The sequence below is a fragment of the Equus przewalskii genome, chromosome 1 (genome assembly GCF_037783145.1).
Source record: "Equus przewalskii isolate Varuska chromosome 1, EquPr2, whole genome shotgun sequence".
Lineage (NCBI taxonomy): Eukaryota > Metazoa > Chordata > Mammalia > Perissodactyla > Equidae > Equus > Equus przewalskii.
In genome coordinates, this window is record NC_091831.1 from 141,652,483 (window position 1) to 141,670,929 (window position 18,447).

The following is an 18,447-nucleotide window of genomic DNA, read 5'->3' on the forward strand; positions in this document are numbered from 1 at the left end:
CATTCCCTCAGCTTCCGTGTCTGTCTTCTGCACAGTTCACTCACGTGTTCTGAGTAATGCTTGTGCTTTCTTCCAACTTGTCTTTCTTCAGTTGAGTTCAGCGCCAGACCCAGGGCTGGAAACAGTCTCAGGAATTTTTCATTCATCAGATATTTTCTTCCAAAGAAAAATTCTGAGAATAGGAGGGTCACCTTGAGAACTACTTGATAATATATTAGCATAGTTCAGCGGTGTGTGTGTGTATGCACACATGTGTGTGAGGGAGAGGTGTAGGGGGGAGAGAGAGACAGACAGACAGACAGGCACGAGCAACCTATGCATCACACACCCATAAGCAAATGAATACTTGATAAAAAGCCAGTTCTAGAAATAACACTTTCCAACCAATGTATTTAAACTATCTCACTGTCATTCATCTGTCTTGCTATTACAGAAAGTCCATATTTATACAAGGCATTTCTCAGCTGTGGTTAAATGGCTGAACTTTTGTCCTTGCCTTAAGTTTTTCACCAGATCTCTGAGAGTTGATACTATCACTGGAATGTGGTATGTATCTGTTTCCTGTAGAATGATCTTAGGGCTGGCAGCTAGAATGCTAGTGGTCTTGGATTCCCTTGCCCTGTCATTTCATGGAAGCAGCAGTGAAGTTCCTCTGGAGGAAATCCCACCCACCACGCCAGGATTCCGTCACATATTGTTGGTCTGAGCCATGTGTACTTAACACTCAGGTTTCTGTGAGAATTGGCCAAACGTGTTTGAAGTAAGAATTTCGACCATAAAGTTTATATATAAGTATCTGAATGCGATGTGACTAACTGCCTGCTCACAAAGAGGAAGGGAAGGACGAGAAGTTTCGTAAAAAAGCTAAAATACGCAGATCAACATATAGCATCAGGATTTACAGATAATATTGTTTTATGCAGGGCCACACTTTTCAATTCAAATCACCTGTCCTAGACCAGGTACTTGATGGTGAAAGTGTGAAGAACTTGTATATTGATTACCAGCGGGTGGAGCCTGGTCTTCCCTCAGATTCTCCATTTCAGTGAGTGACTGGCCCCGTGGCCAGCCCCTGAAGCCAGAAACCCGGGAGTCATCCTTGTCCTTTCTGTTTCCCTCACCCTTCACGTCCAGTTCATCTTTAAGTGCTGCTGCTTCTACCACTCAAGGGCATCCTCCACCTGCTGGCTTCGCTCCCTCTCTGTGCCATCGCCTTCGTCCAGCCACCGCCTTCTTTCGCCCCAAGTCCTTCAGTAGCCTCCTTGTAAGCCTTCCCATTTCTACTCTTGCACCCTCTAAGGAGAGCTCTTTAAAAATAACACATTGTGTTTTTGGTGGCTTCCTGTTGAACTTAGAGCCAAATCCAAACTCCTTCCCGTGGCCTGGAATGTGCTGTGTAAGCCAGTCCCTGCCCAACGCTCCGACCTCGTGGCGTGCCCCTTCCCCTTGCTCTCTAAGCTCTGGTCACAGTGGCCTTCTCTCTCTCTGTGCTAGAGAAGCCAGACCGTTTCCAAGCTTAGAGCCACTCTTCTCGCCGTCTCTTAAACCTGGAAAGCACCTACTCGCACTTTGCGCAGCTGGCTTGCCCTCATCCTTCAGGCCTCAGTTTAAATGTCACTTCCTCCAAGACATCTTCCCTGGTAACTCTTACCACTGTAATATCTCCAGTTACTCTCTATCACAGCAGCATTCTTACTTCATTTGTAGACTAGATCACAACCTCAAATCGAAGATGATTTTTAATGTGTTTCCCTTTTTATTGACTATCTCTCTTGCCAGACTGTAAACTCCGTGTGGCTAGGGGCTTTATCTCATCCTGCTCACTCATAGAGCACAGTAGCTCAATAAATGTGTGTTGAATGAATAAAGAAACCCTTGATTATATTTTACAACTGTAAAATTTACTCATTGAACCTGATCGTTGAAGTCAGAATGCCTAATGTTATTTGATGCGGGTTTTTTTTTTATTGTGGTAAAATACGCATAACATGAAATGTACCATTTTAGCCATTTTCAGGTGTATGGTTCAGTGGCATTAAGTGCATTTACCTTATTGTGCAACCATCATCACCATCCATCTCCAGAACTTTCTTATCTTCCCAGAGTAAAACTCTGTACCCATTAAACAATATAACTCCCCATTTCTCCCTCCCCCAAGCCCCTGACAACCACCATTCTACTTTCTGCCTCTATGAATTGAATATACAGTGGGATATTTTTAACCAATTCATTTTAACTGTCCCTTTACTAACATAGACCTTTATCCTCTATATATGAAAATCCCATTTATAATGATAGCTGTCCCATTTTATTGATGAAACATTCTACTAGGATCCTTCAGAAACTTAAACCACTTTCTGTAGAACCTATATTTGGAAACTAAATAATATTACGAGGAACTCTTAAGGTATATGAGTTGATTTAAGAATATGTTGGCCCTGGAAATTTTTATATTTAATATCATTGATCATAGGGCCCTTTACTCTTAGGTTGTTAATCTTGCTTTTGGCTTGTGGAGAATGTTTTATACTTGGTGGCTCTGAAGAAAATATAAAAGAACAAATAAATCAAATTGTTATATAATTCTATTGTTTTTGTCTTGCTGTTCAATAGCTGATGCTCTGTGGTGAAACTGCAGTTTGGTTTAACGTGGCACTCGTACAAGACATTTTAAAAGCGAATAAATCAGAGCCAGCTGGTTCTTTAAAGTGGAATTTGCAGACCATTAGAAGTGAAGACACACACTCTCTATGATTTTATTATCTTGATGGTAAATATGTCACCCAAATCAGAATTTGACTTCTATCCAGCCCCCACCCATTGCTTTTTTTCTAGTAAAGATAGTTTAGAGATAACTTTGGGGGAAAATGAAAATCAGTAATGACTTTAGGACGTACAGTGAGGGAACAAATAATGTCAGGTAAATGATTATTTGGAAATGAGCTGTTCTCTTCCCTGAACAAGATTGCTTACTGTTTTCTTCATCATGGAACAGAATAAAATGTGGTAACAATTTTCCGTAGTTGAATTGCTGCCGCACATAATTGGGTCCCACAGAACGATGGCCTGGATTTTGGTGAATTGCTTCGTCTGCATGTTAGATTAAAAGGTGTACAGCAGATCGCCTTGTTTCTGCAGTTTGGAATGGTATTTATATTTAAATGTATTATGGTAAGACTTTTAACTTATGAATTAAAGAAGTTAAAAGTCAAGGAAAATATTCACAGAAATAGTTTTGTGCTTATTCTCATGCTTTATTTCTAAAATGTTTTTAAGTTTATTTACAGTTAAGTTGTACCTCAAATACAGTTGCTTAAAGATAAACATTTTGCATAATGTAGTTTAATAAATTTTGCCAAAAGGTCATATTCTTTAAATAAGGTTATATAGACCATGTTCAGTAGGTAATCCTGCGTGTACTATTTTATAGAAATGTATGGATGGGAAAGTATATTTGAAATTTACTGTCATTAAAAAAAAACCACATAGCTTAAATGAAATGGGAGAGGCAATATTGCATAGGAAAAGCAGCCCTGAAAGGAATTCCCACCCTCCCAGAAGTTTTATTATGAAAAATTTCAAACCTACATTAAACAAAGCATAGTATAAAGTATACCCATATACCTTCCATTTACATTAAATATTTGTTAACTTTTTTCACGTTTACACTCATATCTCTCTATCTATATATGTAAATGTATATATAAATATATATATTTGTATATAATATATGTAAATAAATATATATGTATATATATTGTCATCTGTTTGTTTTGCTGCATCATTTGAAAATTAATTTGCATAATATTGTGACAGTTCACCTCTAACCAATAAGGACATCCTTGTATATAACCACAAGACCATTGTCACATCTAAGAGGACAACAATTCCACCACATCACGTGATATCCAGCCCTTATAAAATTTCCCCAGTTGTCTCTTTTTGAAACAGTATCCAATTAAGGTTTAGTTATTATGCTTTTTTAATCTAAAATAAACTGTCTACCTTGTTTTTGGGGAGGAGGGTGATTTACTTTGGGAAAAATTCAGGACACTTGCCTTAGAAAAATCATGGATTCTGGCTTTTCTGATTGTTTCCTCCTGGTGTCATTCATCTTGTTCTTCTATCCCTGTATGCCCTCTTGGATGGAAGTTAGGTCTAGAATCTCGATTGATTAAAGTTTGACTATTTTTGGCATAAACTTCATAGATAATGTTTAGTACTTTATATTTTATCAAATCAGGAGCTGTGGAAGGATTTCAGCATGGTCTGTGATAGTGACATTCTGGAAGAAATTAAGAGTTAACTTTTGGTGTTACTAATGCTAAGGTTGATCAGTGTGTTTGGGTCCCAGTTGGAGAATCCAACTAGAATTTCACCCCCTGGAGGTACCAGCTCCAGCACTGGATAGGGAAGCTGGAAGTGGGAGTTCATGGTAATGGAGGGATGTCATGCATATGAATGTGCTTTGTAGCACTGGGAGGGGAGAACTTGGAAATGTGAATTCAGTTGAGTATTAGGATGCTGGAGTAGAAGGTGATGAGCCTACTTAAATTTAGATTTGTTGTTTGTTTTAGTGAGCTTGTGGTTAGTATAATAATAAAGAACATAATAAAGTGCCTCATAATCCGTCAACACTATGGAAACGAATCCTATTTTGTCATAGAATGTCCTGGTTAAGAGATACTGGGTTATGTTGAGTGGCGGTGATCCCAGTTTATGGGCTCTGTCACATTCTTAAGGTTAGACTTTCAGATAAGCAGTCAGCTATCTTACCAACAACTCCACTTCATAATGGAAAATAAGCACTCCTCAATAAAGGGGAAAAAAGAGAGAGACGTACAACTTGGAGCCTTAGAGGGCAAAATCACTTTGGGGAGCTTTTGCAATATATGGATGCCTAGGCCGCATGCCACATCTACTGAATTGGATTGCAGGGAGAGCTTGTGGGAGGAGAGGGGTAAGATGCAGGCATCTGTATTTTGCAAAACTTCCCCAGGTGAGTTGGTTATGTCCTAAGGTTAAGAATGATGGGAATAAGAAGTAGCAGCAATTCTGAAACTGATTACGACCATGGAACTTCTTTGCTTTAATTTTCCTCACACTGAAAGTTCTCTAAACTCCTTCCTCAGAAGGTTATATTGAAATTCGTCACATTAGGAGCCTAATGTGTCCCAGCCCAACCTACCTGGAAGGAGAAGCATGCTGTGACCCTCTCTGTCATGGATGAATTGATATCTCATTCTTTTGTTGGTAATTTTTATGAAAAGAAGGAATTAAAATAATTGGAGCCTAGTGCCCAAAATTATATCCTTGTGCCTTCCCTGCAGTTTGTGGTTTAGTGACTGGGCAAGAGTGACAAGAATTCATTGTACCACAGAATATTCTTTCTCTGTGAATGATGCATTTGCTTCAGGGTGAAGTCTGATGACAAATGAAAGTGAAATGATGCTGTGGGCCACTGCATTCTGAACTGCAGAGCTGGGAAGGAGCTGAGGATCAGAGGCTGCAGACACACGTTGGTCAGATCCCAAGCCTTGAGGCCAGCTCTTTCGGGACTGGGTAACAATTGTTGAGCGTAACCACTCAGAATGGGAACATGTAGATGCGGAATTTCCCATGAACTAGCCATAGTAGAGTTACCCACTTAAAAACAATTAAAATTGCACTTTAATTTGGGGAAGGCTTGGCCTGTTGCCCTAGTTCACAGAGGTCTTATCAGGAAGTGATTGTAGAGAAGTTTGTAAACAGAAAGTATTTTTAATACTATATTTTAGTTGCATTAGGAATAATGATTGAGAGAATGTGTCAGATATTACCCAAGCATTGAATTAGGCTCATTCCCTGTCTAATGCTGGGACTATCCGAAAAAAAAAAAAGAGTATGTAAATTTAGCTTAGTATCACATAAGTGCTATGGGAATAATTATAAATAATTGGATTATTAGTAAGGAATTGGGAGTGTGGGCAGAATTTTCTCTGTGGTTGGAGTATTGGACTAAAAACAGCATAACTTTGGCAATCTAAATGAAGCATAGGGCAAAAAGCACATGCTGCCAAATCAGAATGACATTTAAAAGCCACGTTAATGCAGCAGTTACCTTCCAAGGGATTTTTAGATCCATTTCTGTTTCATCCAGATTATACCTCTCCCTCTGTAATCAGCAATTATTTTTGAAAATATGGCTCTACAAATACATTTATGTGCCTTACTAATCTGCAAATGGGCTGGTTCTTTGACCGTGGTGATAAGGATCTAGTGTGGAAATGTGTTAAGTCTGTAGATTCTCTTACACATACTCAAACTATTTGCCAGACATCCAGTATATTTAATAAAGAGGGGTCCCCAATGGGCTCTAGAGATGCCTGATGAATACTGTCAGAATTAACAAGTGCCATTTCTATTCCATGTGTTTCATATTGAAATGAGGGCAAGAAGTTGTGGACCCTGGAAAAGTCTTAAGGGTTGTTTTTCTTTTTATGAAGCCTTCCAGTGAGGAATTCATGTCTCCAGTCATGAGCCGGTGTTAGACCAAACTGAATCAGATTTTCCTAGCATTTTATGGTGCACCTTGATTTGCTGGTGTCACTCACAAAACACCATATTTGCACCTACCCTGAATCTTGCAATCCTCACGTATAAGATAATTCTGTAGAGGATTTTGCCAAAATGAAGAGGGAAACCAAATCCAAGCAGCATGGAAGAGAGGATTGTAAATTAAAAGTCATGGCCCATTATGTTTTTTAAAGATTGAAAATGGCATACCAACATGAATCTGTCTAATTGAAGCATTTGCGCTTGTCTCAGTAAATTAAGAGGAAAGAAAGAAACAAACCTAAATTTCCTTCCTTGTTACCTAATGTGAAAAGTTTTATTTGTTTTTTAAATAAAAGATTATGTTGCTGTGATCTTTCTAGTCTCAGATGTAAGATATGTATAGTCATAAAAATCTTGATGGCTGTTGCATGAGACTAAACATTTTTCATCCTAAAAGGAATTCATCAGTAATATACCATTGAGTGTTGTGTGTAATTGTGAAGAATTGGAAGCAATTTAAATGACACACAGTAATAAAACTATTGAATAAATGGTGTTATAACGATGGAAAATCATGCAGCAATCAAGATCATATTTTGGAATAGTATTTAATTACAGGGGAAAATGCTTTTGGCAATGTTAAGTGAAAAAACAGCAGGATTCAAAATTGTATATTTTGTATAATTCCTATTTTGGGGTAAAAAATAAAGCACATGCACATAAAATTATGTAAGATAATATGACTAATATGTTATCAAGTGTTTCTTTAGGTGCAATTACGTGTGATTTTTATTTTCTTCTTTATGTGTTACTGATTTTTTGAGTTGCCTGAAATTATTTATTTTCAAATCAGAAAAATATATGATAAAATATTAAAATAGAAAAGAAACACCATATGTCAGAGAAGTATTTATTAAATGCCTATAGGTACTATTTGGAAGAATTGAGTCAAAGAAAGAACAATGACTTCAGCATTCGACTTTGTCTACGTAGTTACTGCGTTTAAGAGAGATTTTGTTGCAAATTGCCATGTGCTGAGTGACTTTTTCTTTATTGACAGAATGAAAAGAGGACAGAGATTTTACTCAACAGCTCAAACATTTAAAATTTTGTATTCTTGTTTGAGTTCAGGATTTATGGAAAAAGATAGACTTTGAATAGATCTGACACATTATGAAGAATATTAAAATATACCTAGAATTGAACTGTATAAAAGTAAAAAATAGTAGGGTAAAAAAATGCATAAACAAAGGACAAAGACAAATAATACACGGAGGAGGTGTCAGGAGATAGGGCTGGAAAGGTGGGCGCAGCCAGAGCATGTAGAGACTGCAGGGGAGCAAAGGTCAAAGGTTAGTCTTTTGGAAAGCTAATGCTAGTTGTGTTTATGTACCACCTACCCAATTTTGGCCTGTTTGCATATCCCATACTAGTATTTACTTAACATTTTTCTTTAAAATGAATTAAAAGTTTTTTATTCATTCTCATCATAGCGAACATATCTATGAAATCCATGAGTCTGGTATGTTTATATTTTTTAATAAGACAAATTACAATTAATATATGACTACTAAAGCAAGACAATCTAAAATCATCTGGCATCCCATCAGTAATACACACAGCACACTTTAGTGAGCACTGGCATGGAGAGAGGGAGATGTGGAGATGGGAACTCGACATTTGGCTATTCTGTCCATGTCTCAAGTGCTACCATAATTTGGGCCTAGTCCTCTTGATGTACTTGACTGGGTAGAGTTTTGTTTTTGGAATTTCTTAGAAGACTCATCTTCCAGCATGGGCATTAGGGCAGCATGGGCTTTAGGGCAGTGCCATTAACCAAAGGTGGCTCATTCCAGCAAGATAGAAGGGAGAATGAGGAAGAGCATTTGGCGATGGGGAACAGATGGGGTCATAACTGCAAGGGAGGGGTTGGGTGAGGATGCAGCAGAGAGAAAGCAGGAGAGAATACACAGGATAGAGGGACACCAGTGGATAAGATTCAGTTATTTTCCAAACGTTGTCGGGCTCCAGCCTGTTCACTCTTGCTGGTATTGTAATAAAGAGTTATCCTTAGTGAATTACATATCTGTGTCCCATGAGCTACTTAGAGAAGGAAAGAAGAAAAGAAAAATGAAAACATAACCCAGTGGTTTCATCAGCACACCCAGTGATTTTCATAAAACTGTAGAATTCAGTGGTGAAGGGAACTTACCAGGGTCATGTAGTCCATCCCTAGACTCACAGGAAACCCTCTGTGTGCTTCTGAAAAATGACATAAGGAAGCATGCAGTATTGGGTAGTGGATAGGACCCATGGTCTTGCCACAGCCCAGCCTTCCTTATCTTCAAGACCACTGTGGAACAGAAAGGGGGTATTATGTCCCTGATTCCTCTCATAGGGAGGCTAAGGGCAGCCTGACCTTGCTCCTTTGTGCTCACTACATCTCAATCTTTCTTGTTTATTGGCTGCTAAATCTAGATTGACTTTCTCCCTTTAGCAAAAAAAAAAAAGAAAGATGGAGGCAACTTTTGTTATCTGGTGAGACTCCTTGGAAATTGTCCTGTGGTCTTAGCTTATCTCTGTTTGCTTTAAGATGACCTTTTTGCCCAAGGGCTACAGTGATCTCAGATCAATGTCCTCTTTATATTAAATACTTAATATCTTTTGCATGGCTAACATTTTTTTTTAATTTTTAACTTTTTGATTTGTTAGCTTATTTTTTGTGTTTGAAATAAGATGGACACAATCCAAAAGAAACAGGTAACTGTTTCTTTTGTTCAAGAAACTCCTGGGAAGACGGTGGCAGGACTTGCCTCATTGCAAGGTTTGAAATTCTTTGCTGTCTCCAACCTAAGTACTGATAGACTGTAAGCTCCGTGAGGGCAGGATTGTGGTCTCTTTTAATCCCTGAAGCATCTCCATCAAGCCTCGGGGCTGATTTGTAGTAGGCGCTGATATATTTTCCTGAGTGAATGAATCTGTAATAATATCATGTTATATTTGTATAACACGTCACAATGGTAAAGTATATCCTCATCTCATCCTCACAACAGCTATTCAAAGTGGATAGGAACTGGTTTTTTTATCCCCATTTTGTGGGTGAGGAAAATGGGGTTCAGAGGTAGAGTGGTCTGCCCAAAGCTTCACATGAAGACTGTTTCCCAATGGAGTCAAGGAAGATGGGCCCAGCTGTTCCTCCGTGTGATGATTCCTGCTTTTTCTGGACTTTCATGGAATTCTCCTTCTTTATTTTCAGATTACAGGACAGGCCCGTGTTTTACTGTGATCAGCAACCAGATGTGCCAGGGACAGCTCAGCGGGATTGTCTGTACAAAAACGCTCTGCTGTGCCACAGTCGGCCGAGCCTGGGGCCACCCCTGTGAGATGTGCCCTGCCCAGCCCCACCCCTGTCGCCGAGGCTTCATTCCAAATATCCGCACAGGAGCTTGTCAAGGTAAACCATAGGCTGATGGAATTATTAATGGATTCATCTTATTTGCTCTGGAGAGCCATTCTCCAATGGAGTTGGAGAGAATGGAAAAGCAGTGTCAGAGACATAACTTCACGATTTCGCTGACGGCATGATGTCCAACTTAGGCATTAGGAGCATGGCTCACGAGAGAGCAGCTGGTCTCCCTGGATTTTTCCTTGCCAGCCGTTTCTCCCCCCTGACCTCAGAGTTGTTTCCATGGGGTGGTATGATTCTGTTTACAGCAATGCTGTGCATTATAGTAATGCTGGGTATAAACACAAAGCAAAATTTGTGAACAAGTTAATTTGTTTTTCTTAATTTTTTTTCCTTCATTTGAAATTGTTGGAGTTCCTCTGTCTCATGGGTTGTACTTAGTTGACCTGAAGAAAATTGTTCCTCTCTCCATTTTACATGCTGCATTATGCTTTATTTTTTCACAAGTCAGAAATAAATTAGGATTTGTTTCATAGTTTTAAATATCCCCAGATGTCGCCTGCTTACTTCTTCTCCTGCCTCCCATAGAAGCCCTTACCCTGTTTTTGGCTTTTATTCCTGTTCTTCCAGCTGTACAAATTCTTTTATTGTCTGGATGTCTGGCAGGAAACAGGAGGAAGTGAACAGAGGCAGCTCCACACTAAACTGATGGGACTGAAAACTCCCAGGCTGTATCTGTTTCCTTTCGACATCTTCAGTGCTTTTTTAGCATACTGCGGTATTTTCAGAAAATTCAGGGTATGCTTTTCTGAGGCAAATAGATACTAGTTTGGTTTTGTTCTATGTGTTCGTTCTAAGGATAATATGCAATAAAACAGAACTTGAGCTTAATCACACAGTTCTGTGGGTCTCTATTAAATTATGCTTCAGTAAATTTCACTTCTGATAAATGCTGTTGGTCCTGGCCCCTGGCTTCTATGTCCAACATACAGTTCCTTTGTATGCTCTTGAGTGTATCCTTCTGAATGTCAGGAGCAGCAAGAAGTCACTTGGAAACCCTAGAATTGCAAAGGGGTAGATTGTATGATTTTATAAAATAAAGAGTAAGTTTAGTTCCCCTTTTCTTTGGTGCCTTCTTATTTTTCTCATCTTTAGAAGTCTGAGTGAGTTTTGAAGAAATTCTTAGTCTTGGTGTTCTGAAGTCAGCTAATACCCATGAACTCATTGACAGTGACAGTGCCCGGCTGCCTGTCCATGAGTCCTTGTCAGAAGTGGAGGTGCTATGAGAATTGGAGGAAAGAGAATGAAGAGGGAGAGGGAAGAGCTGCTTTTCTTTAGCTTTACTATTCATTTCATACAATCTAAACTTCTCCAGCATTTTCTTTCTGTCCCTTTCTGACTCTACTATTCAACATTCAAGGGAAAAAAAAGTTTTTTTTAAGAAAATTTGTGAAAACCCATGCAATCAAAATGGCAGTTCTGTTGCCACTTTGAGGATGAAATTCTCCAGGTTTGGCTATTTTCTTTGGAGAGATTCTGCTGTCAGCTTGGGGCTCTGTCTCCTTGCTGGTGTTTTTAGACCTTAGGCCAGATGTGAGGGGCTGTGGGCAAATGGGTTCATAAAGGAGATTATTCTGTCTTCAGCTGTGGAATGTATGGCCGGCAGAGAAACGCCCTCATATATATTTCCTCTTGGCTAAAAATGACAATCAATGACACTATCTAGTTTTGCTTAATGTCCAATTTTAATTTCAAATAACATTTTAATAAACATATTGAACATATCAAGAGGATGGAAAATTCTGGTCTAAGACAAATAGAGATCAGCTATAAAACATAATCTAATTGTACTTCACATATTAGTCATTCATTTGTGGGCCAGGACATTCCATTTAAAACAGTAAGTGACACTTTTATACCGAAATAAATTGTTGTTCCTTTAGCACCCCTTTTCCTGCGTGGCAACTTCTCTCAAGAACACAGATTATTAGAAATCTTACAGTTGGCAATTGCTCTCTCGCTTCACACATGAAGAGTAAAGCTAAAGAGTCCACCAGCCTTCACAATTTCTTATAAAATTCCCCAAGTAGAGGAAGAAAAGTTAGACTGCCTCCCTGGGGCTTCTTATTAAACCAGACTTCTGTGTGTTATGGTTGAAGAGATGGAGAGAATGTACATGCAGTTTTACGATCTTTCTAATGAGCCTGGAATGATTACTTTTGTTCCTGGAAGGTTAATATTTGAGGTTTCACATAGGATCACAGTTATTCTTTAGGTGGTAAGGTTTTAGCAGTGAACAAAATGGACAAAGAACCTTCTCTTTGGAAACTTATATTGAAGACAGTTGACTTGTAAAACAAAACAAAGCAAACAGATATTTATTAGGTCAGTTGGTGATTTGTCCTATGGGGAAAAATGAACAGAGTAAGTAAGTGATGAGTTAGCTGAGTGATGGGGAGAGAGAGGACTGGGGTGTTGCTATTGGACTGGGATGGGAAGGGTCCACTGCTACAGTGGAGCAGACACCTGATGGATGGGACAGCACGAACCGTGCAGCTCTGTGGAGGAGGAATAGTTCAGGCAGACAGGCCACCGCTACAAAACCCTGAGGAGAGTGCATCCTGGGTGTACTTGAGGAATGGCAAGGAAGCCAGTGTGTATGGAGAGGAGTGAGAGAGGGAAAGGTTAGGAGATGAGGTCAGAGAGTAGAGGGGTGAGGTAGACTCTTCTAGGATTTAGTATGGACTTGAACTTTAAGCTGAGGAGGGACATGATCTGACTTACGTTTAAAAGGGTTCCCACTGGCAGCTGCCCTGCCAGCAAGGTAAGTCTGCACATTCGTCTGAGGATATCGCTCACTTCTGGGCCTAATTTCCTGGCTTGTTAATTTTTACTGCGTAAGACAATTCTTCAGAATGTAAGGTGAAAATTTTCCATTTCATTTATATAAAAACATTAGCTGTCTTGTTTAGTCTGAGTGATCTTAAGTAAATTGTGTTTTAACTGAATCACTCAATACAACTCTTAAACACAGTTTTATTATAGAAATGTGTTGATTTTGAGTCTAAAGATTTCTTGAATAATTGTAGTTATTACTGTCCACATTCTGATCATTGTATCCTTGTACTTTGCAGCAGGCATAATAAAACCCACAAAAGTTAGTACAAATATTCTCTTCTACGTGAGAAAAGATGGCAGGTGGGGCAATAAAGAATTCTTGTGACTTCTAATAGAACATTATTGACCAAATTATATTACTCAACTTATTTTATATAACATAATGGTGAGAAATAGTTTCTCTCATTATATTCCAAATATTATGAAGGACAAATAACTCATTGATATAACTATAGTAATATAATTGTGGACAAACTATCACATTTTCTTCTGCAATGAATTTTATATGAATCTCTCTCTCTTTCTCCTAAAATCTGACAGATGTGGATGAATGCCAGGCCATCCCTGGGCTCTGTCAAGGAGGAAATTGCATTAATACTGTTGGGTCTTTTGAGTGCAAATGCCCGGCTGGACACAAATTTAATGAAGTGACACAAAAATGTGAAGGTAAGAAATATCATGGTTTGTAGTTAAGGGGTGGGGGGTACAGGCAAAACCCAAATCAGTGACAAGCTTTTTTGCAAATTGTTCCTAAATCCTTCTGTCTTTGTCATTCCTGTGAATGTGTAAATATAATATTCTTACCAGGAATAATATGCCTTTGTGCTATTGAACCAGAAAAACCCTGCAGCTTTTTCCACTTTTATAGACCCAAAATAAGAGATCCATCTGAATCAAATTAAATATTAAAACATGAAATATTTTTGAACCAATATTTGGGTTAAAATGTTCAAGACACATGTTTTTGCATAGTTCTAGAGACATAAATTTAAATGTGATCATTACATATCATTCAGAATGACATATCTCCTGATGTTTTTTTAGTTAAAATGTATATTTGATTTTTTTCTGAGAGAGCTATTAACTCTTATATTTATGCTCCTAGTGCAAGTTTAGGGTTTTCTTTTCTGCCCATCAAATGGACTCCTTTTAATATTAATCAAACAGGAAAATAATTTGAGGTATATTTATATATTTGAATTTAGTTTATAGATTAAGTTTCTAAAAATGCATATACAGAGAATGTGTTCATACCCACCACTACTGCCTTTCGCCAAAAAGAGATTTGACTTCCAAGTGTAATAAATACTTTTTTCATGAGAGGAAAACATCCAGGAAATAAGTGGGCAACACTAAACTCTCTTTCCTTTGGTGAGTGCGTGTACCTTATATGTGTAATGTCTGACAATAATGTAACAGCCTTCTCAACACTACATCTCTTATCAAGCTCAGCAGAGAAAACTTTTTTCTTCCTTCATGACTCACTCTATCTGATGTGATACGAGGTTTCATTTAGATATGTGCACTTTTGTTGATACACTTTCTTTTAGATATGTGCACTATATCCCTAAACCCTAGCAATGAGGAATAGTCACTTGCCTGGGCTTGGATCATTAATCTTTCTTTGTTGATCGCTCCGGTATATCACGCATGTGAAAGACAGCTTTAAAATTTGAAGTGCAATTCATAAATTACATATAAGACGTTTAATATCTACTTACCCTGAAACTGAATAATCTAACTCTGATAGAATTATCTTTATGAGTTAGAGTTGTTTTTAAGTTTTTAATCATCATAGAATTTATGATATGTTCTTGAACATGCTATAAACAGTTGAGGTAGCTGGAAAAAATTTATGTTCTTATTAAAGAAGTAGGGCTTCTTAAAAATATTGTAAGTTTTGGGGCCGGCCTCATGGCCGAGTGGTTAAGTTCGTGTGCTCCACTTCGGTGGCTCTGGGTTTTGCTGATTCAGATCCTGGGCACAGATCTACACACTGCTCATCAAGCCATGCTGTGGCAGGGTCCCACATAGAAGAACTCAAAAGACAACTTGCAATTGGATATATAACTATGTACTGGGGCTTTAGGGAGAAAAAAAGAAAGAGGAAGGTTGGCAACAGATGTTAGCTCAGGGCCAATCTTCCTCACCAACAAAGCATAAAAAAAATATATATATATAGTAAGTTTCAAAGAACAGTAAAGTTGACTTTCTATAGGCCAGTGTATTTTAGAAGTTATATTGTGGATTAAGTTAGCAGCAGAGAATTTTGGTACTGAAAGAAGCAAAGGACTTACCTGGTGCCACCCTTTCACATTATAAATTAAGGATCTGTGTCTTGGGTATTTTCAGTGCCCTGTCTGAGGTCATTCACATAATGTTCAAATTTACATCTTTTGACTCAAACTCAGGCACTTATTGTACCATTTTACATTGTCTTCTTTCCTAGATATAAGCTGTTACCTCTACTTTAACAACTATGTTTTCTAATATTTCAAAAGATTTAAAATATTATGGTATGCATTTTCAGGCATTGTCATACATCTCTTTTTATGACATTAATAAGCTATAAAGTTTTATCGAATGCAATGAACAGTGGGGTGTGTCTTACATCTTGAGCCTTTGTCTCAGCTTCATATTTTCAGTTTCAAGAGACAGAATCAGCTTTAAGATTTTGGGCAACATGGTCCATATGACTTGTCCAGTCTGTGTTTGTTTTTTGGAGTTGTTAAAGCTTTGCACCTGGGCTAGAATTGCTTTCCTGCATTCCTTGCCTTTCACTCAGACTAGTCAGTTAACATCACTCAGGACTGATCACCTTCTATGGTTGTGAACTAGACAGAAGACACACAGATTTAATACTCAGACTGAAAGAAAAATGATTCAAAATCCTTTTATTAATGCTAAGAAACCTATTATGGTGGTGTAACCAATGGACCAAAAATTCAGTCTGAGAATTACTTAATCCTTTTCCACAATTTTTTTTTTTTTTTCCCGGCTACATATTGAAGTCAGTAGCAAGATAAAAACAGAATACTTTTGACTAGACCTTTTTTTTTTCCCCCTTTGCCATCTACTGTTACATTAAATTCAGATGATGGTTTTTTTCCCCTACCTTTTTATTTTTCTATGCAAAATTGATATTGGAAGAAAATATCCTGTTAGTCCTGCTTGTACTCTGGCCTGGAGGCTGGTTTGGGCCTTGTTGCCCTGTCTTACTCTGGGAGGAAAGTGGTCAAAAGTTCTCTGAGAACGCTTGGTGAGCTGGGTCCCCTCCGTCAACTCTCTTGCTCTTCTCCTGCTCCAGCGCCTCAAAATGGGGATGGCATAACTCTGGGCATGGGATGATTTCTAGATGGTCCATAGAAGGAATTCTGGAAAATCTCGCCTACACCACTAAAAGAATGAAGAGACCACCGCTGTGCCCTAGAAAGATAGTCAGGCCACAGTGGGATTCTGTGCCCTTGTGAAAATTGTTCTGGTACCTTTGCCATTACTTCAAGTGGCTTTTTAAGTGTATCTTCCTCTTGACTTGGAGAGAAAGGATGTGGGTACCTGGGAGCCCGCAGTAATTTTTTTAAAAAACCAATTCAATAAAAAGTTGGTTTTAGCAAATTTATAAGATGCTAACCTTCACCCCCTCAGTTTTGGTGAAAGCAGCTTTTCGTGAGAGCTTCTTTTTGCAGAATTCTCTCTTACTTCTTAAAATACCCCCCTTTCCCAAAACTTAAAAAAAGTCACAGACTAAGTTTTATCTCAACACATACAATTTAGGAACATTTGAAGTGTAAATTAACAAGCTGAAGCGATTAAGTAACAATTATTAAATTTTCATGAATTTAAGATGAAAGAGATTGAGATTTATAGCTGTGATTTGAGAAAAAGGGAAACAGAGTTCATGCCCACCTTCGTTGTTGATTTTTCCAATGACTCGAGTGTGCACACTGAAAGAACACATGAGCCTTTTCATTTTGGAAACCAAGCCCGTATTTGCATAGGTTACTGTGGGAGGAAATTAAGAAATAAAAAGTCTAATTAAAGGATTAAATTTTATTTCTGGAAGAAGTCCCTTGGATTCCTAATTAACCACTAATATTTTGGGATTTAGATTATCGCCAGCCCAGCCTTTGGCAATTATAATAGCATTGCATGATGCAAAGGATTTTTAAAAATGTAGCTTTTAAGTCCATGCACTCCCTAATGTGTGAGTCCAAAACCTTAAGACTTCCCCTGTCTAAAATAATGACATATTTATCTGTTGGCTACTTGCTCTTAGCGGCTCTTATCCTCTCAGGCACCAAGGAGAATTCCTGGGGCTACTTAACCCATTGCCATAGATGGGGCTCCATCGTCTGCAGTTGTTTGCTGGCCCTTGACCCTCCCACTTCAAGGTCTCTGGCTCCCTATACACTTGCTGAACAAAATCTCTGTGGTAGAGGCATAAGGGCCCTGGGAATAAGTAGACCTGGCCCTAATCCAGGTAATGTCCCTCATCCTCTGTGTGATCTTGGACAAGTCGGTTACCATCTCTGAGTTACTTCAACTTTCAAATGAGGAGGTTGAACAAGATGGTATCTGGGGTTCTTTCCACTTCTGCAACCCAGACCCCATCTTCACGTTTCTCATTATTTTCCAGTTGTGATCAGACAGCTGGTGCTGCATGAATAAGAAACCATGCAAGCTGGTGTAGATGGTGTGACTATGGAAGAGTTTGGCTGATGTTTGTTTTGATGTGACTTGAAGAATCAGCTTGTTTATGTTTCAGTCACACATTTTACACTGGATTTCGTGTAGATAATACAGCAAGGTTCATCTCACAGGCTTGGAGGCATTCATAATTATGAGCGTCACATTTCCTTTTAAACAGCTGCCACAATTTTTAGTTTATTTTTTTCTCTCTCTTTATTAGTAATCCTAGACAGTCAAGATCAGGTTAACTGGCTTCCGTCTCATTCGTGGTACACGTCCATGATCTTGGAGGGAGCTCTTGAATGGCTGAGCGTCCCGGTGATGCCTGTCCCAGAACTGAGACCACGCTCCATCCCATCTGCCCCCAACACTCGTTCCTCCCCTCCTGCTGGAGGAGCCCCAGGATAGGGAAGTGGCCAAGGGATAAGAGGAACGCTCAGGAAGAGCAGATGCGATAGAGGGATGAGAAGGAAGAACAAGAATGAAGGACAGGGGCAGTAAATCAGGAGGGAAGGGACCTACCATTTGTGCCCCTTCTCAGGCTTACAGCAAGAAGCCAGTGAGGCCACGGGCAGCTACAAGGGATAGCTACTTCCCAGCAATTCTGTGTCTTCCTCCTGCCCCAAGGACACGGGGAAGTGTCCAGAGCCCAGAAGGAGCTCTTCCCAGCCCAGCTGCTCTCCCAACCAGGCCCCTTAAACTGATTTCCTTTTATGGCTGGCGTTGATACAGACTGACTTACAGAAACTCTGAGAAAGCCACTGTTCTCAAATTCTCTCCTACTTGGGATCCCTGAAATGTTATTGAAAAGAGATAACCACAGAGTGGTAAGAGCCTGGAGAAATAATATATTAGTATGGATGAGTTTCAGAGTGTAACTGATTCTAATTCAAACGCTCTACTGCAGTGTTTTACTC

General features: G+C 38.8%; 1 protein-coding gene across 1 annotated transcript in view; it reads left to right on the forward strand.

Moving 5' to 3' along the window:
* FBN1 (fibrillin 1) overlaps nt 1-18,447 on the forward strand; it is a 227,714-nt gene that overhangs the window by 92,612 nt on the left and 116,655 nt on the right. The window contains exons 7-8 of the mRNA XM_008534321.2: nt 9,794-9,991; nt 13,382-13,507. Of these exons, the coding sequence (XP_008532543.1) occupies nt 9,794-9,991; nt 13,382-13,507 (324 nt within the window). The remainder of the gene's footprint in view (nt 1-9,793; nt 9,992-13,381; nt 13,508-18,447) is intronic.